Genomic DNA, 24929 nt, shown 5'->3' with positions numbered 1-24929 from the left:
GAAGTGACTATAGCTGTGGGTGGCAAGAGCCAGAATATCCTCATTATATGTCATGAGTCTTATCCGCATTTCTGGAACTACGTTAGGAGCTAGAGTGTAATTACTTGTAATACATCGATGCACTGAGTGCAAACGAAGCGTCATAAATTAATTACTGCGACAATTAGTTCTATTTTACTGTCTTAATCGGACCGAAACCTTAAAAGCGTATTCACCAGACGCGATTCACAGTTTTGGAGCTTCTCCAGTGGTTGAGTTCCAACGTCTTTGCTGTACAATACTGTTATTGAGATCACTATCCTTGGCACACCCGCCAAAAGACAGGCATGACCTGGCTTCTTGCTGTCAGCTTTTCTGATGGATATTCTGTCATTACTCGAAATGTGAAGACTTAAAGTGAATTCGAATATTCCCTATGCCGACATTCTGATGTTTGTATTCTTCCAGCTCTAACATTCAAAAATATAGTTACATTAAGTGGCAGAATAGCGCCTGTGAACCAATTAATAATGCAGTCATAATTACTGGAATCTGACAAATTGTTGTGGCGTATTTTTCCCAAAAGCACTCATTCCACACACAGTTCAAATCTTTGAGCTTCCTCCTCTGCAATCACCCCTGTATTATACCAAAAGTAAATATTGTTTTGCAAATGTTACACATTTTCCCACTAGCGACCCAATTTTACAACGCTTAACCATAGTTCATGATTTTCAAGTATGCAAAATCCAATGATTAACAGCAAGATGATAACTGGAGCATCAAATTCGAAAATGACAGTTGATACATACACTGACAGCGTCGCGCCGCGTTCACCTGGGCGGCGTCTGGCCGGTGGCCGGTAGGCGCTGCAGTGCAAGGAAACGCTCAGGCGTAAGATGTTCCAATCGCGACGTAAACACGAGCTGTCCTGCGGAATTGTTTCTGGAAGTATTTGTCATTACTGGTGGGTAGAATGCGAAGCGAATCATCCTTGTTGTTCAGTAAGACTCGTAACTTTAGACGCGGGCCGAAATATGGTAAAAAAAAAGACAGTTGTACGCGAACACGCAACTGTAAGTTTACATTATACGATTATTACCGCTAGATAACGGGCTCGCACAACGCGACAACATCTCGGAAGAAGACAACACTTCCTCCGGACAGTGTTGCCAGATTGTGCAGATGGCCGGACTTGGCATTGTCAGGGGCAGTCCGTTTTATTGGCCACCTTAAGTGAACGACCCAGTCTCTGTGGCAGCTGGCCGGTGGTCAGTTTTATGTCTAAGACTGTACATGGTATTTATTATACTAATTTGAAACTTGTTTGTTTCGAGATGAACCTGATAGTTTTGTGTATACATCAAGAGCCGCAAGATACGTGATAGTTGCAGGAGTGTACAATGTGTCCTGGTGCTGAAGTGATGATTGTTGAAGCATTGCACTTTCAGGATACTGACAATGACGTGACCTATGCATAGGGGAGTGAGAGAGTTGGTGAAGACGACACTAAAGCCGGAGAAGTTTGTTACAGAGGTTATACATTGGGTCATGAAAGGAATAGCTCACTATCATGTGGAGGACTCAGACACAAGCCATAGTAGAAGAAAAATGAGCCACATCCCAGAATACTAACATATCAGTTCTTCATTCTGAATTTGCTGAGAACTGGTCTATTGCTTTGCAGAACAAAATTCAAAGTTGCCACAGGCACACATCACAGGTACCAATATTCACAAGTGTTGCTCACTTCCTTAGAACATCACACTGTTTTGTTATTACCAGTTGATTGGTTCATTTGAAAAGGGGGAAAGGGACCAAACTGCTTTGTCATCGATCCCTTGTTCCTATTGTAACAATTCTACAAGGGAAAGAATAAAATAAACTAGACATACAAACAATACCGAGACGAAGGAAAAACCACAAGAATGACAGAAGAGCAACAAACACTACAAGGAATAAAATAGGACAAGAAAAACACAGAGGTTCAAGAAACAGGTAGAAGAGAGTAAAAAAGGAGAGAAGATTACTGTGGCTGGCTGACCACGAAAATGAAAGGATAAACCAGCCACTCTGCAACACATTAAAACCTCCACCCTGAAAGCACTAGAGCGAAGGACACAGAGGAACAAAAGACATGCGCTAAAACTTAGATCAAATGAGAAAACCCACTATGATGTACAAAATGTAAAACCAAATCAGCCGACGAGGCGTTGTCTGCTAAAATCAATGATAACAAGTCCAGCAACCGAAGATGAAGATGCAGGGCAGTCAGAGGAGGACGTAGAAGAAGAATATGGGCCACTGTCAACCGGGCGCCGCACTGACACTGAGGTGGGTCTTCACGGTGCAGGAGGCAGCCGTGGGTCGCCCACGCGTGGCCAATGCGGAGCCTGCAGAGAACCACAACAGTCCCTGCGAGATGCCCTCATCAAGGACTTCCAAACACTCTGGGTCCCCTTAATGACTCGCAGTTTGTTGTGCATACTGAGATTTTGCCATTCCATTTCCCAAAGCTGAAAAACCTTGCGACGTAACAACGAAAGTAGGTAAGTTGCAAGGATGCCCATCTCCAGAAGTGATTTCCGTGTAGCCTGTCAGCTATTTCATTTCCTGGGATTCTGACGTGAGCAGAGGTCCAGACGAACACGATTGAATGACTGGACCATTCCAGGGCATAGATGGACTCCTGGATGATCACTACCAAAGGATGACAAGGGTAGCACTGGTTGATAGCTTGTAGGCTGCTCAAGGAGGCAGTACAGAGAAGAAATGACTCCCCAGTGCATGAATGGATGTGCTGAAAGAGCACCAGATATACCCACCAGTTCTACAGTGAAAACACTGCAGCCATTGGGGCAAGAAATGCTGTTCAATATGGCCTCTGTGAATGTAGGTGAAGCCAACGTGACCATCAGCCATCGAGCCGTTGGTGTAAACCTTTCAGAGCCCCAGAACACATCAAGAATGGAGAGGAAGTGGCAGTGGAGAGGCGCGGGAGTAACTGAGTCCTTAGGGCCCTGTGAAAGGTCCAGATGAAGCTTCGGCCGAGGTTTACACCATGGAGATGTACGTGAATGGACCTCGAGTAGAGGTGGTAAAGGGAAGGACTCCAGTTCAGACAGAAGCGATCAGATGCGAACCACAATCATGAGCCCTGACCTGTGTCGCCTATGTGGGAGAAGAACCACAGTGGTTGGGAAAACGAGATGGTAATTCAGATGCCCAGGATAACTACGAATGTGTGCAACATAACTCGCGAGCAGTTGTGCATGCCAGTCGAACGACACGGGGTGCACTGGGTCGAGTAGACGCAATGCTGAGGGCACTGCTGAACCATAAACCAGACTTCCATAGCCAAGGCGGGATTGAACAAGGGCTCTGTAGAGCTGCAGCCGCGTAGAGTGATCTGCACCTCAGTTGGTGTTGCTCAGGCAGTGGAGGGCACTGAGGTGCTGCCAGCACTTCCACTTAAGCTGATGAAGGTGAAGAAACCAAGTCAATCGACCATTGAAAACCAGTCCTAACAATCGATATGTATTCACTACAGTGAGTGGATTGTCATTGCGGTAAAGTTCTGATTCCTGATGAACGGCACAATGCCGACAGAAGTACATGATACATGACTTTGCAGCTGAAAACTGGAAGCTGTGGGCTAGAACCCAGACTGCGCCTTGTGGATGGCTCCCTGTAGGTGCCACTCAGTGATGATCTCAGTCATGACCAATGCACATGCATGCTACACTAATAGCATGATAATTTATGACATAGCATCTAGAGGCCATACATTTCCCAAACATGTGTATGTGACTGATGGTGCAGCATCTCATTTTAAAAACCGCTCTCAGCTTCATGAGTTTGGTCAACAGTGTAGTACAGGAATTAAGACAAAAAATGGAGATTTTCAGCAACAGGTCATGGGGAATGTGCATGTGATGAGGTAGGGGTTGCATCCCAGAGTGGCACATACATTGCAAGAACTGTTCTCCACAGAATGTGTGAAATGCAGAGACCACATTATAAATTGGAAGACTTTGTAGTGAGCCACTTCATTTCTTGTGTGTATGACAAGCAGTGGTGTGTGGGGGCAGGTACAAAAGGTCAGTGTGCAGGTCCGATTTCCTAAGTAATGCTCTTGTTGGATCATCCCTGTCAGTGTGCCAATTCAGCTTGACTATACAAGTTCAATGAGAGGCAGAGGGGGAAAAAAAAACGAACTCTTTTTAATAGTACAGTGTTGACTGTTACGTAGTAGGCAATTTTAATTAATGAAAAATCATGAGGTAAAATCACGACAATACAATAATAATATGTGAATAATATCATAAAAAGAAAAATGGTTATAAATATTTTATACCTCATTTTTGTTATAAAATGCTTTTGAACAAAATTATGAATTTTTCTCCCATTCACTTGTAATGCTGTAAAGTAATTGTTTTGATTCAGAAATACCAGTTTTGCATGACACTTAAAATCAGCGATCAATTTAAATATGTAAGTGTCCATGATTTTTTGATCTTGAGAGTAGAGCTAGGTCTACCTAAAAAATTTCTCACATTTCATATAGACAAGTATTGTCCACTCTGACTGTACATTCCTTAAGTACAATGTCCAGTCAACATACCACGAAATGTTTAGAACATTTAGCATGGGGGTTTTGGAGAAAGTAACTTCTAAATAACGAAAAAATTTCAGATTCTTTCATCTTTACGTACAAACATTTTGACAGTTTAAAGATTTCATGCTTTAATGTCATAGCTGACAGTTAGTAGTCCTTCCACTTTATTATTTCTCAAGACAGTTAACATCCTGTGAATATGCATATTTTCAAAACATAATGTTGAAATTTACAAAAATAAACAAATTTTCACAGTTTATTAAAAATAAAATAGCTCAGAAGTCTATACGTATAAACCATGTCTCATAATATTGGGAACAAAGTATTTATTGAAAATAAATTCAGATCCCTCATTTTTGATTTATTAAATTTTTTCAATTTTCCCTTTCATTACGACATTTTCACAAATACTCTCATTTAGAGAGGTCCGTGGCATTTTTAAAACAAAAATCACCAGAAAATCAAAATATTGTAAGTTTGTGAAGTATCATGTGGAAATTCAACACACTTTTTTTCAGTATCTTTGGAATAGTGATGTAACACATTCACAGACGCAGACTCCATGGGGCCTGCGAGGGCCAGAGACCCCCCTCAAAAATTCCTTTGGGGAATAATTTAAGAAAATTATTAGTTATATTATGCTCTGTAAAATCACAAAATTATGTTGGAATTTTTTATTTTGATGATAATTACCTTTGAAAATACATACAGTAACGAGTTAAGAGAAATAATTATTACAGTAGTAAGCAGGTTAACTGAAAACTAGTGGTGTGAATCATCATGGTGTTACGGTGCTGTGGGCACACTTAGAATTTGTCCCAGTGCATGAACCTTCGGGTAAAGTCTGGTGCCAGGGGCCAGTGCTGCGGCCACGGCGACATCAAAAGGACTGGAGCAGAAGTGCCTGGAACCCACCGCCTCACATCACCTGACTCTTCGAGACATTACGACACCGTAGCTATATGCAGCTCACCCTGCTGTCATAGTCATTCAGTGTGGATAGTTTCGTTCAGTGCATGCTGCAGACGTGTTTAGTGTTCCGACTTTAGTGTCTTTTTGACTATTTTATATGACTACATTTTATTCGTTTATTTTAGTCTCTCTTAGCGTATTGCGAGTTAAGTTTGCAATGGGCAAATTTGTAACCAAAAAGGCGTGCTTGGAAGTTGATGATACTGCAAGTCAACCTACAATAATTATTGTGTCGACAATTGCTTCGTCGTCTTCAGGCGAGAACCATTCACAGCCAAAACCTGGACAATCTGGTAAGGGAAGATCATTTCAGAAGTCTTGGTTGATCAAATATACATGGTTAGAGTATGAAGCATCTACCGAAAACTTTTCTTGCAAAACCCACAAAGAGGCAGATGCTAAAAACCTATTAAAATTTTCTTTAAAAAAAAGAAGAAGATGCATTTACTTCCATAGGGTTTTCTAACTGGAAAAAAAGGCTTTGGAAAAATTCCATCTTCGTGAAAATATGTTTACGCATAAGGAAGGTGTTCTGAAACTAAATCCTATCTCTACGTTTACCTCTTTAGACAATTTTTACTACCGTGCGATTTCTATGCCGACAAGGACTAGCAATTAGAGGGTACAAAGATGTAAACTCAAATTTTTTTCAATTGTTGAACTCCGTAAGAATGACATACCTGAGTTTAAAGATTGGTTAGGGCATTTGAGGTATAAGTGGATGTCCCACAATATTCAAAACGAGATCATTGATCTACTAGGAAAGTCTGTGTTTAAAAACGTATTGGCTCCGGTCAAGAAGACTGAACATTTTTCCTATTATGGTTGATGAAACAAGTGATTCTTCGATTCACGTACAAGTGTCACTTTGTATTTGCACTGTCGATGATTCATTAATCATCAATGAAGACTTTATTGGCTTGCACGAGACCCCCAACACTGAATCACAAACTCTGCTTAGTATTTTAAAAGACTTTTTGCTCATCTCGATTTGTCGATGGGTAACTTAGAGGACAGTGCTATGATGGTGCCTCTAACATGAGAGGCAAGTTCAAAGGACTAAAAAAGTTAGTTTTGGATATACAACCAAAAGCACCCTATGTGCACTGCACTACTCAGAGTTTAGACTGGACAGTTGTAGACAGTGCCCACCATCTTACGTCTATGGGGGAAATTATGGATTCAGCCAAGGACTTAATAAACACTGTAAGGGAATCCAACAAAAGGATAAGAGCACGAACGACCGAGCTAATCTACGGCCCCTTTGCCCGACTATGGACTATGCAAGCTTCTAGTATCTTGAGAATATGGAAAAACTTTGAAGAACTTTTAGAGTTTTTTTGAAACATTTTCTGCAGAGGACAAAACAGAGGCAGGTTACAAATGTGCAGGGCTACCCCGAGTCAGTGTTACAACTCAAGACATTTTTTTTATGCCATGCAATGAACCCAGTAGAGGATGTCAATGAAAAAATTCAATGCCCCCATCTAAGTGTTGCTGATCTGGAAAAAATATATGAGGACTTTATTTGTACAGGTTGTCCCACTCAAACCTCCTTGATTTCAAAGACCCAGGGGAAAATATAAAACCACAGTAGATACAACAATGAAAAATTCACCGCATTGTAGAGCATCTCAAAGAACTTATATTCCCACATCAAAAGTGTCAAGTATCGTCGCCAGAGTGCAGCATGGTCGCAGGTCATAAGTGCCCATGTCAAAACTGTAAAACATCAAGACAAAGAGAGAAGTTAATACCTATGGAAGAGAAGACAGCTAAAAACAGGGATGTGGAGAAAGGTCTATAAAATACGCCATAGAGAAACGGACGTCCAGAACTAAAATTAAATGGCCTTCGCCATATTGCTATGAGTGATAAAAAGTAAAACGTGGTTGACAGCCCATGCATTGTTCGCTAAAATGGCCGACAACTCAGATGGCAAACACAAACAGGAACGTCAGGAAATGGTGGACAGTTAAAAGTTGGGTGCTATGTGCACAAAGTGGTGGGGGAGCACCACTTAAATGGCGATGGTTAAAAACGCAGTGCCCAATATGAAGTCAAGTTAAAAATGGCACCCTCGCAGTGAGAGGACCGAGAAGAGGTCATCCAAGCTGCTGAGAGAGACTTAATAATCTGGAGCTTGTTCCTATGAAGGGAGGACCAGTGGCGATGCCAAAGTGACATCACCTACTGACAGATGGTAACACATAGATCATCGGATGGAATGTAAGAACTAGCAGGCTGAGGTACAAGGACTGCAGTCTTGACAGCAGCATCAAAGGCCTCGTTTCCTGGACCCGTTGCACTGAGCGATGGACAGTGTGCAGCACATGGAGGCTTTGAAGGGCACTGAGAGTGTCTGGGCAGATGAGGCAATTGAAAAGCCTGTGTTGTCAGATGTACTGCATGGCCCGGTACAGGGCGAAGAGCTCTGCTGTAAATACTGAGCAGTGTTCTGGAAGCAGAAACTGAAAAATGTCAGCTCCAATGATGAAGGCACACCCAACATAACGGTCACTGCAAGAGCCACCAATGAACACAAAGGTAAAGTCGCAAAGGTCCATGCGAAGGTGGTGAAACAGAAGGCGGTAGAGCGAGGCTGGAGTAGTGTCCTTAGGAAATGAATGAAGGCCAAGGTGAACATGGGCCACTGCATGAAGCCAAGATGGTGAAGGGTTCACACCCACTGGGAAAGTTGGAGGGAGTGTGAGGTTAGGCTGCTGGAGCAAGAGCCAAAAGCAAACTCCAGGAGCTAACAGTGAAGATGGATGCACTCCATTCTGGTGATCAAAGGAGTCATCTAAGGAGGCATAGGATGGATGGCCATGCATGGGAGACAAACGGCATGCATATCTACTGAGGAGAAAGTCACGGTGGTGTGAGAGCAGTAGTTTAGCAGCTTCTTCATAGTCTCTCAACAGGTCTAGTATAAAAGGCGCCAGTGGCCAAATGGATGCCATGATGGTGGATAGTATAAGAGACGGATGTGCAGATGCATGAACGAAACACCCATAGTCTAGCTTCGAACGGACAAGGGACCGTTAAAACTGTAGGAGGGTGGTTTGATCGGCTCCCAAGGAATTAACATTGAGGGCATGTAGGACACTGATGCATTGCATACAGTGGGCTTACAGGTAAGACACGTGGGAGGACCAAGAAAGTTTCCTATCGAGCATGAGCCCCAGGAATTTCATAGTTTGAATGAATGAAAGAGCAACAGGCCCAAGATGTAAAGAGGGAGGAAGAAACCAACTACGCTGCCAGAAATCTACACACATGGTTTTGTCAGTGGAAAAACTAAAGCCATTGTCGATGCACCATGAGTAATGACGATCAAGACACTGCTGATGGCGCCACTCAGTGATACAAGTCTGAAGAACTGCAATATATGGCAAAATTGTCAAAGAAAAGGGAGCCAGGGACACCCAGCAGGAGTCAGGTCATTACAGGGTTAATGGTGATGACATTCAGGACAGAACACTGAGGCACACCGTTTTCCTGGATAAAGGTGTCCGATAAGGCACAACCCAAGGAAACGACCAAAAGGTAATGAGGCAGGTGGCCACAGAAGCCAAACATGTCGAGAGTAAGGAGGATAGCAGTCCTGCAGCAAGGGTAGGCTTTCTCCAAATCGAAAACATGGCCACTGTCTGGGATTTCTGCAGAAAACCATTCACGACATGGGTGGACAAAGTGACGAGATGGTCAACTGCAGAGCGGTGCACTTGAAATCCATACTGTGCAGTGGTTAGTAAATTGCGTGACTCGAGCCACCATACCAGCCGGGCATGAATCATACGTTCCATCACCTTGCAAACACACCTGGCGAGAGAAATGGAGCAGTGGCCAGGTGTTTGTCCTTACCGGGCTTAGGTATGGGTGTGACAGCGACTTCACACCAGTGTTTGGGAAGCATGCCATCTGCCCAGATGCAGTTGTGTGTATTAAGCAGAAAGTGCATGCCCGCAAGAAAAAGGTGCCACACCATCTTAATGTGAACAGCGTCTAGCCCTGGGACAGAGGATCGCGATGGAGTGAGTGCATGACCTAGCTCCCTCAGAGTAAAGGTGGCATTCAAACACGCGATTCTGGGAACGGTATCACACAAGCCGACTCCACTCATTTCCAATGGAGGAAGGCAGGGTGATAGTGGGAGGAGCTCAAAATCTCTGCGAAATTGCGGCCCCAGGTGTTGGAGATAGCAATAGGGTCCATGATGGCATTGTTTGCTACATTCAGGTCGGAAACTGGGGAATGGATCTTGGTCCCAGAGAGCTGTCGGAAGCTGACCTACATGATAGAAGAGGGAGTGGAACTGTTAAAAGAACTAGTGAATGAAATCCAGCTAGCTTTTTCACTATCCTGAAGAACGTGACAACACTGTGCACACACTTGTTTATAATGAATGCATTTTGCCATCAAACGACGACTGTTAAAAATGCTGAGAGAACATCTCCGCGTGTGAATTGCATCATCGAATGCCTCAGTCCACCAAGGGACCGGGACACAGCATGGTAAAGAAGTAGTTCGAGGAATGGAACGTTCTGAGGCAGTAAGGATAACATTTGTAAGGTATTCTACGTGGTCATCACAACTGAGGAGATCTTGTTCATCGAAGGTCGCCAGGGAAAAGTAAAATCTCCAAACGGCCTTAGTAAGCTGCCATTTGGGTGTGCACATAGGTGGGATAGGAGTCAGCAAACGGATAGTATATGGGAAATGGTTGCTCAAGTAGGTGTCAGAGATAATGGACCACTTGAGATGATGGACAAGATGGGCAGTGCAGAAGGATAGGTCCAAATGAGAATAGGTGAGTGAAGAGTCTAAAAGAAACATGGCTGCTTCTGTGTTAAGGCAGAAGAGGTTAAACTGATTATGAAGGTCAGCCAAGAGGGCACCTCTCTGACAGGTTCTGGGAGAACCCCACAGGGGATGGTGTGCATTAAAGTCACCGAGCAGCAGAAAGGGGTGAGGTAGCTGCCCAGTAAGCTGTAGGAGGTGTGCCCTGGTGACATCAAATGGAGGGATGTAAACGGAACAAAGGGAAAAGGTCAAATGAGGAAGGAAAAGGCAAACTGCAACATCTTGAAGATAGGCAGTCAGAGAGATGGGGGAAGGTCAAAATGGACAGGGAAGAAATGCTAAAGATCAAAGCAGTCATGAGGACACAGTTTTGTTTTATGAAGACAGAGGACAAGTGGACACTGGGATTCTAAAAGCAGCTGTAAATCCTCTTTGTGGGATCGAAGAGAGGAGAGTCACGATGAGGAAAAAATGAAGGTTTGTCACCTCGCCAGCTGCCGAGTGCCAGCTGGTGAATACTCGCTGCTACAGGGCACAGAGGCTGCTCCATGAGATCCACAGGAGCATCAGCTTTCTTCTGCTGTCAGTGTGCAGAGTCCAACACAGAAAAAACTAACCATCCCAGCAGAGATCACTGCTCACCTCAGACACAGTGAATTGCAGTCAGATCTGAGCTCCCCAGAGAGGCCACAGTGTCAATTTGTGAGTGACTCGTGCTCTTGTGAATGTGTGTTGTCTACGTCTGATGAAGGACTTAGTCCGATAGACGAATTATATCTAACAGTCTTTTTTGTTGTGCTTGTCTTGTGAGTAGCAATCAATCTTTCACACTGTTGTTATTCCATCCTGGATTTTGCTAATAAATTCCCTTTTTTCTGAAATGATTTTTTCTTCCTACATCCTGCCTGTATTTTATCTACTTCTACATCAACAATCCAAAAGCCAGCAGGTTGTGTGTTGCAGAAGATACCTTCACTGCCACTGAATGACCCCCCCTTTCCTTGCTCCATTCATTAATGGCATATGGAAAGAATAAGTATTGGTAAACCTCTTTACTAAGCTCAAATTTCTCGAATTTTCTCACTGTGATCATTTCGCGAGGCACATGTAGGAGGAAGTAATATGTTGTCTGACTCTTGTCGGACATAATCTCTTGGAATTTCAATAATAGAACTCTCCTAGATGCAGAGAACCTCTCTTGTAGCGTCTGCCACTGGAGTTGAATACCTGTTTGACATTCATGATGACTAAAGAATCGTTTGATGAAATGTGCTGCTCTTCGGTCGATATACTCCATGTCTTCTATGAATCCTTTCTTTTAAGGCTCTCAGACTGATGAGCAACACAAAGAATCAGTTGACAAGAGTTTTGTAAGCCACTTCCTTTGTGGATGAGTTACGTTTCCCTTAGTCTCTTCATATGAATCTCAGTTGCTTGCTTTTCTTATTATTTCTTTTTATATCCTCTCTACTTTGGCCCTTATCAATTATTTGGCTGCCAAGTAGCAAAATTTATCCATTACTTTTAGTATTTCATCTCCTGATCTAATTTGATTACTTCCCATTATGCTAGTTTTATTTTTGCTGGTTGCTCATTTCATAACCTCTGTTCAAGACACTATCTATTCAAATGAACTGCTCTTCCAAGTCCTTTATCATCTTTGACATAAATAGTGTCATTCACAAACCTTAAAAGTTTTTATTTCTTCCGCCAGAACTTCAATTCCCTTTTCAAGCTATGGTTTTCTTTACTGCTTGCTCAGTATACCAACTGAATAGCATTGGAGAGAGGGTACAACTCTCATTCCCTGTGTTAGTACGCCTCCCTTAAACTCGAGGCAATATTCTACGATGGGACACACAAGGGACTTGCAAGCAGTGTCCTTTGTAGAATGACTGCATTTTCTCAATATCCTACCAGTGAACCGAAGTCTTCTACTTGCCTTGCCTAAACCGATCCTACATAACCCTGGTTCACATTCGTATATAAAGTACTCTTACAAGTTGGCTCATTCTTACTCTGCATAACTGATAGTACAGAAATAAGACATTGGCAATTTTTTTCTTCATTTTGTAAAATGCATAATTCTACATTTATGTAAATTTAAAGCAAGTTGGCAATCTTTGCATCACTTTGAACTCTTTTGAGATCTCAAGGAATATTTCTGCAGCTTTTTCTGACAGTACCTACTTCATTATGATATCAGCATCATCTGCAAAAATGTTGTTCTTAATATTGTCTGGCAGTGATAAAATAAATAAAAAACGAGCATCTCACCCCACTTTCCTGAGGAATGTCTGAAGGTAATTTTACTTTCATCAATGTATCTCCATCTAAAATAACATGCTGTCTTACTCCTACCAAGAACTCAATCCTATCAGAAATTTTGTTTGATACCCCTTATAGGCTAATCCTACTTTCATTAATAGTGTCAAACACATCTCAGAAATCAAGAAATACAGTACCCACATCATTTTCTGGATGTCTGAGAAAAGTGAAAGATGGGTTATGCATGATAGATGTTTTTGCAATATATGGTACTTGTAACTAAACTTTTGTTACTTGAGAGGGCCTCCATGAAAAACAAGTGGTCACAGAATAATGAAATTCTGTAAGAATGAGCAGAATAAAAATAAATAGAATAAACCAATGAAGGGAACTATGTTTACGTTTAGATGATTGTCTGCATCATCAATAGACTGTAACAGCACTAGAGATTGCTCTACTGCTGCGTGAAACATCTTGCTTGGGACATTTGCTACCTCCCTCGCTATGCTCATCTTTAATCTCTAACGGGTGATACTGTCTCGTTGACATAACCCGTCCTTCATGTAACCCCAGAGCCAGAAATTGCACAGGTTCAAATCTGGTAGTCACACAGTTTGGCACCATCAGCCAATTCTCCACATGTATCACAGAGTAGCTGAGTGACCTCAAGAGCAATGTGAGGTGGAAATCCATGGTCGATACTTGCAAAGAGTAGCAGCACTACTACTGTTGGTTTGATAAACAAGCATAACAAAGCCCTGCTCACCTTGACTGTCGACAACTTAATGCATACTGAACCTTGCGTTTCAACCCTATGGTGCCATACCAGCAAGTCAAGACACTGACAACAACACAAATCCTGCAGTCACAGTCTGAACACCCCCCCCCCCCCATATATTTGGTTACCCTTACAATAAATTGTTTTCACCGACACCACTTCAAGTGGTGAAAGTTTATTTATAACCACACTGTACATGGTGGTTGAGACGAGGTAATTCTTTTCATGATACTTCATTGTTTGAGCACAGAAAACATTCTGCAACTCTACAACAGACAGTCAATGAGATAGGTCAGCAATTTTGTAGGTCTTCTGCTACCCTTGATGTAGAATAGAGTGACCTGTCTCTTTGTCCAATTACTAAGACACTGATTTTTCTTGAAGGATTCTACAGTGTATTATGTTTAAAATGGAAACTAGCTGCAAATTCTGGGTTACATCAGGCTCAAGGACCCTGCTTGATTTTATCAGTTTCTGATGGTACTGTCACATATCTAAATAACTCACCTTTTCAGTGAGGAAACTGGGGCATTAGGGTACAGATGTATCTTCATTACTAAAGGAAAATCTGAATATCGTGTTCAGTGTTTCTGCCCTATCTTTATTACCCTTAGTATTGGTTCCTGCATCATATGTTAGTACCTGGACAACCATAGTCTGACACAGGTGCATTGCTAGCTGCATGAATTTCACTGCTAGGTCAGGTTAAAGTTTACCATACGGTGTTGGTCCACTGCATTGGTACACAGCAAACATTAATAATGCAACATCATGTTTGGCTGAGGGCAGCCAATAGAAACAAGGTATTGTGTAATTTCTGATGTTATCTTTCACTGTGAAATAATAATTTAAATTATATATATATATATATATATATATCTCACTGTGTTGACAAAAAAATTTCTTATAGTGAAAAAGTTGAGTACGTCATATTCACGACACTGTGGGGGAAAAAAAAACACCCAACTATTATTACTGAACCTTCCAATGCCCCTCCTGGTAGTTAGCGCAGGTACTTCGAACCAGATTTCTTACTTTCATGTGAACCGTTGCACGGCGAATAAACTAACTTACTCTACAATTATTAACTTACAGGTTCAGTCTTTCATACAGTTATAGACAAAGTTACATCATGTGTCAACCATTATTTAACTATTTTCGAAATAGCAAGATTAATTTTTCCATAAATAATTGTAACAATGAAAACCGTTAGTTGTCTGGTTTGATGTTCGAATAAGTACACAATGTTTCTTAAAAATACTGAAAGAGATAAATAAATTTGACATCTTCAGAAAAAACTATGCTTTGATATTTACTCACAGCATTCTTTAGCTTGACAATATAAGCCTTCGAGTACTTCTTTCTTTTTCTCAATATCTTGTATTCTTTCCTCTGTTAACGCCATGATCTTTTTGTTCTGAGGATCTTCGGAATTCATTTTGGTTAGAAAGATCAACTCCATTCAAAACACACACCACAGATTACACACAGAGTTCTACAATTGCAGTGACCGAAGGGTTGCCAACTGCAACACAAAATATACTTAACGCGTATTTAAGACCTGTATCAACTATGGTATATACAGCAGCAGCACCAGTTGCAGTACATAATCAAAAAATACGTTTTTAGCTACTATAATTCTTATACAACGAAACAAATCAGTGAGTGACTGTGGTGACCACAGTCAATTATCGATATCATTCCACGAGCTAGTGAACACTGTTGTCAAACCTGCTTAATTTGGCGGTAAAATATCTGAATTTCGTCTGCAGTCTGCACTCAGCGGGAGCAGAAAACAGACAACACATTAGAAGAAAATGTCCCTGCGGACTTTGCGTGAAAGGAATTGTGGGAAAGAATGTGTTGTTCTTGTTGAGTAAGTGTTATTTCGATAAAGAATACATATATCTGTGAGCTGAGGTGTGGTTATAGAACTGGTATATTTTCCGGTTACTTAATCAAATATGGATATGTATTGCCAGCGTCGCAAGCGTATCACATTTGCACTCCTGATCTATTTCACAGAACAGCATATTATGAATATGTTGATCAGTTTAATGCGTTAGCTGCTACCAGATTTTCGCCAACTGCATACATCAATATCATACACGGAAATCAAACTGCCAATGATACATATTATATTTGGTTGGTTTTGATCTTGGTTAATTTAATGTCTGTAACGGTAGAATGTGTAATGCAGCTGAGAACATGCGTATTATTTCTATGTATAAAAAACCGTTGATGGGCTCAGTTCTCTTATGCTTGCACAGTAGAGGATCTCCTCAATCTACCAAAGAAGCCACGTTTCACAGTGTCTTTACAGCCACAATTTTTCTTGTAAAATGTATTTTAAGCAAACCATTGAGGATGGAAAAAAATAATCATTTTAATGATGTGAGATAATACCAGGGCACTCATAACTGAACAGTTTCTTCAGAGGTTTTTGGTACTGTGTGTTTTCCCAATTCAAAACATGGTGGCATTTGTAGCTTAAACAAAGAAATATGAACTATGCAGAATGTGCTCAGAAAATACTTCATGTTTTCAACTGACAACGAAACTTCTTTGTGCAGTTTGTAATTTAAAGTCATCTATTTATTGGAATTGTAAAAACCACGGAATGTAATGATTTTTGAACTAGGCCCTATATGTAATCATTTTGTTAGTTCTCTTGTACTTTTATTGTAATTTGTTTGTAAGCACATTCCTTCAGTTTTCACTCATTTTGGGTACCTTGCCAAGTGTTGTGATTCCCAAATTCGGATCATTTTTAAGTCTCAATGTTGAACACTGTCAGTTCATTCTCACAAAAAAGAAAGAAAAGAAAAAAAGTAATTAAAGAGAGTTAATTCTGGGTCCCCTGTCTAATCCAGTGAATAGAATTTTTTTGTTTAAAATGTGTGGCAAGATAAAAACAAAGGCATGGACAAGCTGGAGCTAAAACAAGCAGTTTTGTTATAGTGCAGGGATTTCCAAACGAATATTTCCAATTAAATATATTTTAAGTGCTTCTGTTCTCTTCCAGAGATCCTGTGTTTGAGAATTTTCCAGGAAGATGGTCTTATAGTATTATCAAATCAATAAACTTTATCATCTGTTGTGTGAAAAACAAGAGATGATAAATTTTTGTAGCTCTCTTCATCTAAATTAATTGGGTAGTTTACCATAGTGGTTTGCATGTATTCTTTATCACTTCACGTCCACAGCTCATGGTCTAGTGGTTAGTATTGTTGCCTCTGGATCACGGGGTCCCGCGTTCGATTCCCGGCTGGGTTGGGGATTTTCTCTGGGTGTTTGTGTTGTCCTCATCATTTCATCATCATTGTCATCATTCATGACAAGTGGCTAGATTGGATTGTGTAAAAATTAGGACTTTGTACGGACGCTGATGACCGTGCAGTTGAGTGCCCCACAAACCAATCATCATCATCATCATTTATCACTTCACATACCATTTAATGTAATATTTATTTATTTATTTATTCATCCATAGACAACTTGTGTTGTATGGATGTCGTCAACTGTATACATGGAATGAGTATATACATAATAGTACTTCTGGTAGTACATATTTCTATGGTGCAACTTAATCGTTTGTACACAGAACAAATACACACCAATCTTAGTTACAAATAAATATAAATTTACAAATGTATTCTTGCATGGATTACACAAAACAAATACACACCAATCTTAATTACAGATAAATATAAATTTACAAAAGTACTCTTGCATGAATTGAGGTGAACACATGTCATTTACAGTATTCTTTGACAGTATAGTAACACTTATCTGCTAAATAACTTTTTGCAGCTTTCCTAAAGGCATGTATTCCAGTTTCAGCTTTGATCTCCTCTGGAAGTCAATTATACATTTTTATTCCATTAAATAATAAACTATTTTGGGTTTTTGTTTTGTTTTTTCGTATGAGATGCAAATGGTGGCAGGATCTAGTCCAGTGGTGGTGTATAGATCTGTTTTGTGTGTACTGGTCAATGTGTTTCTTTATATATATCACAGTCTGAAAGATGTATTCACATGGTACTGTCAAGATTCCCATGGTTTTGAATAAATCAGTACAGTGAGCTCTCTTGCTGCCTTTTGTTATTATTCGTACAGCCCTCTTTTGCAGCTTGAAAATTGCTTGTATGTTCTGCACATTTGTACCCCAGAAGGTTATGCCATAACTAATTATTGAATGCACATATGCAAAGTATGTAGTCTTAGCACATGAACTATTACCTACTGACATAATTATCCGGAGTGCATAGCAAGCAGTAGCAATTTTCTTTTCTAGTGCTGCAATATGGTCAGTCCAGTTAAGCTGTGAGTCAACATGCATTCCTAGGAATTTTGTGTTTGTGACACAATCTATAAGTTCATCTTTAACTTTTAGGCCTATGCTATTATGTTTTTTATTTATGTGGAAATTAATACTTTCTTTTTTTTTAAATATTGAGGGTTAATTTGTTGGGAGTCTAATGACCTCAGCAGTTGAGTCCCATAGTGCTCAGAGCCAGCCAATTTGTTGGGAAATACGGAAGCGTCCGATCCCACCCGTATGCTTTGACCCATGACGTCACAAATATGGCGGAAACAAAAACAAACACACACACTTTCCACAAGAAGCCTAATGACACTAACAGGACAAGCGCGGGAAATGGGGTGTTTTGGGTGGGGGGCAAACTAAATATAAACAAATTTAGACGCCTTGCGTAGCTACAATGTGTAAGTGAAGACAACCATGCATGAATACTCACCACCTCCCCAGGGGTCGTAACCCCTGCAACCCATAGAAGATAAAGATGCTTCAGTTGCTGATTAGCGTTTTTTGTCTTTTTAAAAAAAAAAAATCTCACGGGATAGAACGAGCAGATCAGAAAGATAAATATAATAAACTAAAACAGAAATTGGAGGAAGCAGATAATTAAAATAAGTAGTAAGTGTTTTTAAATTAAAAAAAAATAATCTCACGAGATAGAACGAACAGATCAGAAAAGTAAATAAAATAAGATAACACTGAACTGGAGACAGCCACACTCAAACCAAACTCCGCGCCGTCATGACGTTACACACGACAACACCCTTACGTCACGGGTCAAAGCCGACACGTGGGATCGGATGCTTCTGTCGACCCATTTGTTGCTTACTACCCACTTGCATACATGATCGAGAGTTTCTTCAGCTTTTGTCTCTCAATTTGTCTGGTGACTCATAACTGATAAGGATGCTGCTATCATCTGTAAATAGTATTGCTTCCCCGCATTTGACACTCTGGGGAAAATCATTGATATATACACTGCTGGCCACCGTAAATGCAACACCAAGAAAGACAAGAGGTAGCACAACAAAATTTATTTTCTAGATAACATGTTGACCAAGTATCAAATGATTACGTTTACAGACGTCTGTGACATGTAGTTCCGCCAGAATCAGTAGCCAGAGTAGCCGCCATTGTTGGAGATCACCGCTGCCACACGTCTCGGCATTGAGTCAAAGAGATGTTGGATGTGTTCCTGGGGTACAGCAGCCCAAGCAGCTTCCACACGTTGCCATAGATCATCTGCTGTGGCAGCTGGGGATGTAATCTGGGTCACTCGTTGAGCAACCATGGACCACATGTTTTCTATTGGCGAAAGATCCGGAGAGCGAGCCGGCCAGCGAAGCAATTCAATCTGGTTATCGACGAAGAACCTTTGGACAATGCGTGCCACGTGTGTTCGTGCATTATCCTGTTGAAATATGGCTGTGGCCGAGCCCTGAAGGTAAGGAAGGACAACTGGCTCCAGCACCTCGGATATGTAGCGCCGGCTATTTAAAGTACCGGCAATGCGTACTAGAGGCGTGCAAAAGTAATATCCAATACCACCCCATACCATAATACCCGGTGCAAGACTCGTGTGGCGGTGCGTAATGCAGCTGTCCAGCATCCTCTCTCCACGGTGTCTCCGCACTCGAATCCGACCATCGTGGTGCTGCAGACAGAAGCGTGCCTCATCAGTAAAGACAACGTCATTCCATTCTGCCGTCCACATCCGTCTGTCATCACACCATTGGCGACGGAGACGTCTGTGGTTCTGCGTCAATGGTAGACGAAGCAATGGACGTCTTGCGGACAGACCACTCTGCTGTAAACGGCGTCGATTGGTACGCGCAGACACTGGATGATGCGTTACAGACGCAATGTGCTGTGCTATGGTTCGGGATGTCACTGAGCGATCCGTCACTGCCATGTGCACAATTTGCCTATCAGCACGTGCAGTGGTGCACCGAGGTGAATGCGATTGACCACGTCGGTCCGTCGTACCCTCCTTCATCCAACGGTCACATATCCGCATTACAGTTGTTTGGTTTCGTCCAACACGACTAGTGATTTCTCTGTATGATAATCCACAATCTCGGTAAGCCACTATCCTTCCTCTGTCAAACTCGGATACTTGATCAAAAGATGTTCGCTGTTGTCTACGAGGCATAACTGATCATGTTGTGAAACAACCACAAGGTAAACACACGTGCCGAACGTACACTCGTTGAAATCGCCAAGCCTTAAATGGCGCCACAGGCACGCGTGATGTGCGTCTGCACTGAAATTCTAATCAGTTGCATATCTCATCGCTGCAAACTCATGGTGTAAATTTCACTTGATTCGGATGCTTCCTTCAGGGTGTTGCATTTACGGTGGCCAGCAGTGTATTAGGAAGAGTATTGGCCCTAACACACTTCCCTGAGGGAGTCCTATGTTAATATGTTCTGGTTGGAAATGTGTTTTGTCAATCCGCTGAACTTCGTTTGTGAGATCTCTACACACTGTACCCTATTTTCCAAGTACGATTGAAACCAAATATTTACTGTTCCCCTTATTCCTAGTGCCTCCATTTTGTTTAGTAGTATTTTGTGGTCTACCATGTCAAATGCTTTGCTAAGGTCAAGGAATATGCCTGTTACATGTTCACCTTCGTCAAGTGCTTCTAAGACAAAATTTGTGAAGTGAGCTACTGCTGAACCTGTGCTTCTTCCTGGCCTAAAACCAAACTGTTCTTTATACAGTAGGTTGTACTTGTTTAGGAAATCCATTAGTCTCTTTTTCATTATATTTTCTATTACCTTGGAAAAGGATGAGAGTAATGAGATGGACCTATAGTTTTCTATATTTTCTGGATCGCCTTTCTTAAATAGAGGCAGGACTTTTGCACATTTTAAGTATTCTGGGAAGCAGCCTGCAGTGAAAGATTCATTTATGATGTGTGCCAAAGGATGTTGTACGCTGTCAATGCAGTCCTTCAGTAAGCACACTGGCACTTCATCTAAACCTGCTGATGTTTTATTCTTTAGATTCTTCACAACCATCCTTACTTCTTCTGTAGAAGTCGGTAACAGTAACATTGAGTTATCCATACAGTTCAATTTTTGTTCAGGCTGTTTTTTGCCAAACTTTTGCTGTAGCTTGGTAGCAACACTGCTGACGTACTCATTTGCAGTATTTACTAGTGTATTTGGGTTATGTATAATAGCACCATTATGTTTAATTTGAATGTTTACTGTTTTTAATTTATTACTGTTTGTTTCCTGTTTGGTAACAGTCCAGGCTGCTATAATTTTATTTTCTGCCTTTTCTATAATACTGTCATTGTGGGCTTTTTCTGCATCTCGTAAAACTCTTCTGTATATTCTTTTGTATGTGTGGTAGTAGTTTAGGAAACCAGGATCACTATGGTAGTTTTTTAACCTGTTCAGTTGTTTGAGTGTTGCAGAGGATTTCCTTATTCCTTTGGTCACCCAGGTATTTCTTTTGTGTGAGTGTACTGCAGTTTGCACCTTTGGGAATGCTTCATCAAATCTGAGTTTAAATAGTGACATGAATTTAGAAAATTTCTTATTTACACTAGTTTCAGCATACACTTCTTCCCAAGTTATACTGTTTATTTGCTTGGCAAATTCTGATCTGTTTGGTTTGGAGAAAACCCTTCTGTAAGTGTATGTTTTAGTTGTATTGTCTATATTTATGTTTAATTTTAGGATTTGACAGGAGTGATCAGAAAGGCCAAGGTTATCTACAATAATTTCACAACTTTCTTTATCTATGTCTGTGATGATGTGATCAATTGTTGATGATGAGTTTTTGGCTATCCTCGTGGCTCTGTTAACTAATGGTGATAACTTATAACAGCGCAATATATTCAAGAATGAGTTACAGAATCTATCTGGGTTTTGTGTGTTTATATTTAAGTCTCCATAAATGAGAACCTTCCCTTTAGGATTCGAAGCCATGTCTAGAATCTGGATTAGTTTTGCAGTGAAAGTATCTATATCATCACTGGGTGAACGGTAAATACATATTATAGTTAACCTTTGTGCCTCATCTGTCTTGCTTATCTCTATGGCTGATATTTCTATGTGTTTTTCCTCACAGAATTAATATCATTTCTAATTTTATAGGCAATTCCTTGCTTGACATATATACATGATCCGCCACCTCTAATGGTGGTGCTACTATAATGACATGCTAGTATATATGAGTTTAAATGTATTAATGTTATTTCAGTTCCTCTACACCAATGTTCAGTAATGCATTTGACTGAACTGTTTAAAGTTTGTAGTTCCACTTCTAATTGTTGCACTTTGTTTCTGACAGATTGTATATTTTGATGAAAGACTGAGAAACGAGCACAGCTTACCTTGCCTGTATCTTTTGTTTACATTTTGTTGACAGTGACTGATGCTTTGAGCCGGTTTGTCCCAGTTTTTTTCTCCTCTTGGTGCTGAACCATAAAAAATCCTCCTTTGGAGTGATGTACTTTCTTGTCCTCTGGCTCCTTCTGATGGGGTGTGGTTTAGCTGGTGGCTTCTCCATTGGTACTGTCGTTTCTGGTGCTACTGCTGTTGTTGGCTTTGCTGTTGTCTGCCCCACTGTTGCTGTGTCTCCTGTTCTTATTTTTGGTGGTGGTGGTGGTGGTGGTGAAGGTTCTGCTGATGTCAGTTCTGCTGCTGACGAGATGACTGCCTTTGTTGATTTTTCTTGTACTGTGGAATGTTCTATTACTGATAGTGGTATAACAGTTGTTTTTGTGTTGAAGGTGTTTTGAAGTAGTTTTAATTCCTTCATTATCATGTTCGCCAGATATTCTTTCCCAATACTGTTTAAGTGTAGTCCATGTTGTGTGTGGAATCTACGACCTGTATTATTTATATTAACACATTTAACATTTTTAAAACGTCTACAGATTTTGGCATACTGATAGTTGGCTTTTTGTATTTCAGTATTTACACATGATGGGTTATCCAGATCATGCCGATGTGGTGTATTCACGATTATCACGTTTGTATGCGTGAGGTTCTTCAGACACTGTTTAAGATAACGTGTAGCATTTGCAGTTTCATTTTTATATACATCGTTTGAACCTCCAATGAGTATTACACAGTCTTTATCGTGTAGATTTTTAACCTCTCTAGATTCAGTCGTTTTTATCATTTCCGCTAGTGGGGCTCCCGGGTTTACTATGCTACACAAACTTCTATTAGTTTTCTCTTTAATTTTCTTTGTGAGTCCACGCCCATGACCATCTGAAAGCATGAGTATTTTATGATGCGCGTTATCTGTTACAATGTTTTTCGTTTTAGTGTTTGTTTGTATCAGTATTTTGTGACGTACTTCAAGGTCATTTTGTACCAGTATTGTCTCATGAAGTTCATACGACACTTTATCGCTGTTTCGAGATTTTTTGATGTGTTTAGACTGTTCACTAGTGATTTTAGGCCTATTATCTTGAATGTTTTTCTTCCCAAGCGACTCGTAACGGCTCGTTTTACCCTCGCTGTCTACAATTGCGAGTACTTCAAACGAGTTTTCATGCACGAAATTAACGTTGCGGTCATTGTTCACACGATTTAACACTTAGTTTGTTTTTAAACGTAGCCTTGTTCCAGTTTTTTGAAGCAGGCGAAATGTTCTGCACCGAGTCCCGCATGTAGCACGTATCTTGTTTTGATCGGAGATCATAATTTTCTTTCTTGAGCCATGTAATTTCTTTACGAAGCACTTTGACAATTTTCTGTAGGCTAATAATACGTTCATTTAATTTTGTTGTAACACCATTATCATTCACATAATGACTGTTTTTCACTACGGAGCTGTAATTTTCGCGCACAGGAATATTACGAACACTTGAATCTGTCGCCATGTTCTCAAATATGTTGGAGATATTTATGATAAAACCTTTGTTGGCTTGGACAAGAATAGGGTTGGAAAATTCTCATGAGCTTTTGAATAGCATCAACTTGGCAACCTAAGGAAGCCACAAAAAGGTCTAACTCTGAATGCACAGATGGATATTTTTGCATCTACCTCTATACCCTGCAAATCACTGTGAAGTGCATGGTGGGGGGGTATTCTGCGTTTTACCAAGTATTAGCGTTTATCACTGTGTTCAAACTCCACACTTCCTGAATGAGAATTCTTTGTTGTAATGCTGTACTATCTCGCTCTTCATTTTGTTTTTTAAAGGAAACACAGCTGTCTAACAGCAACATATTACAGATGTATGCCTAGTATATAAAACCTCATTCTGAATAAAAAACGTGGGATCTCTCAAGGTTTTCGGCCAGGGCTCAAGCCCAATGTTACTGAATTTTACTGATTTTTTAATGATTGTTTTACTCCCATTCTACCGAGCGAATTGGCGCAGTGGCTAGCACACTGGACTCGCATTTGGGAGGACGACAGTTCATCCCGTGTCCGGCCATCCTGATTTAGGTTTTCCGTGATTTCCCTAAATTGCACCAGGCAAATGCTGGGATGGCTCTGACTGCTCTCTGCTTGTTGGAATGCATTTGTGTTAGATGCCATTTTGAAGGCTACATATAACGCCACCACTTATCATAACTTCATGAAACTATAGGGGTCAGGAGGAATATTACACAATGTCTCAATGCATTATGCATGTTTTCAACTGAAACTGGGCGAGAAAAAAATATTTCATTAGCTACTGAATGCCCCGTGTAATTTATAGGTTAAGTTTTGGGAATAAGCTTCTCTTGTTGGTGCAGTGTAAAGCACTGGGCTCACATGCAAGAGAAGTGGGGTGAAACACCTGTATGGCCATCCAGTCCTGTATAGTGTTGCTAAGGTAAATGCTGGGGTGGTTCTGCTGAAAAAGTCAAGCCAGTTTCCATGACCAGTCTGACCTATGTCTGCACATGTTTGTACAAATTTAGGTGTGTTCGATCAGTGCTATCAATATGAAATCATCACATGCAAATGGCTTCCCAGTTACTTCCATTAAGTCTTATGAATACTCTCTTGAATGCTCTCTTTACCAGCATATGCCGTTTGGAGGATTGTTAACTATTAGGTTGACTAACTGGAGTGTTTCCAAATCTGTTACTAAAGCACAGCATTTGAATAGCTGTCCAGTGCAGTAATGTTTTAGTTCCGTGACAAGAGATTTCATTTCACTATTTGTTTGCATAGCCACTATCCTATTCCTTATGTTTGCATACAGTAATTTGGTT

The 24929-nt window shown here is 40.7% G+C and overlaps 2 protein-coding genes across 2 annotated transcripts in view; one reads left to right on the top strand and one right to left on the bottom strand.

Annotated features, from left to right (window-relative positions):
• LOC126194858 (EP300-interacting inhibitor of differentiation 3) overlaps positions 1–14907 on the bottom strand; it is a 117995-nt gene extending 103088 nt beyond the window's left edge. Inside the window, exon 1 of the mRNA XM_049933202.1 lies at positions 14742–14907. Within this exon, the coding sequence (XP_049789159.1) occupies positions 14742–14883 (142 nt within the window). The 5' untranslated portion in view covers positions 14884–14907. The remainder of the gene's footprint in view (positions 1–14741) is intronic.
• Positions 14908–15166: 259 nt separating this feature from the next.
• LOC126194929 (origin recognition complex subunit 5) overlaps positions 15167–24929 on the top strand; it is a 158084-nt gene continuing 148321 nt past the window's right edge. The window contains exon 1 of the mRNA XM_049933310.1: positions 15167–15297. Coding sequence (XP_049789267.1) covers positions 15239–15297 — 59 coding nt within the window. The 5' untranslated portion in view covers positions 15167–15238. The remainder of the gene's footprint in view (positions 15298–24929) is intronic.

This window comes from Schistocerca nitens, chromosome 7 (assembly GCF_023898315.1).
Source record: "Schistocerca nitens isolate TAMUIC-IGC-003100 chromosome 7, iqSchNite1.1, whole genome shotgun sequence".
In the NCBI taxonomy this organism is placed as follows: domain Eukaryota; kingdom Metazoa; phylum Arthropoda; class Insecta; order Orthoptera; family Acrididae; genus Schistocerca; species Schistocerca nitens.
Note: the sequence above shows the minus strand (reverse complement) of the source record. Positions and strands in the feature narration are given on the sequence as shown.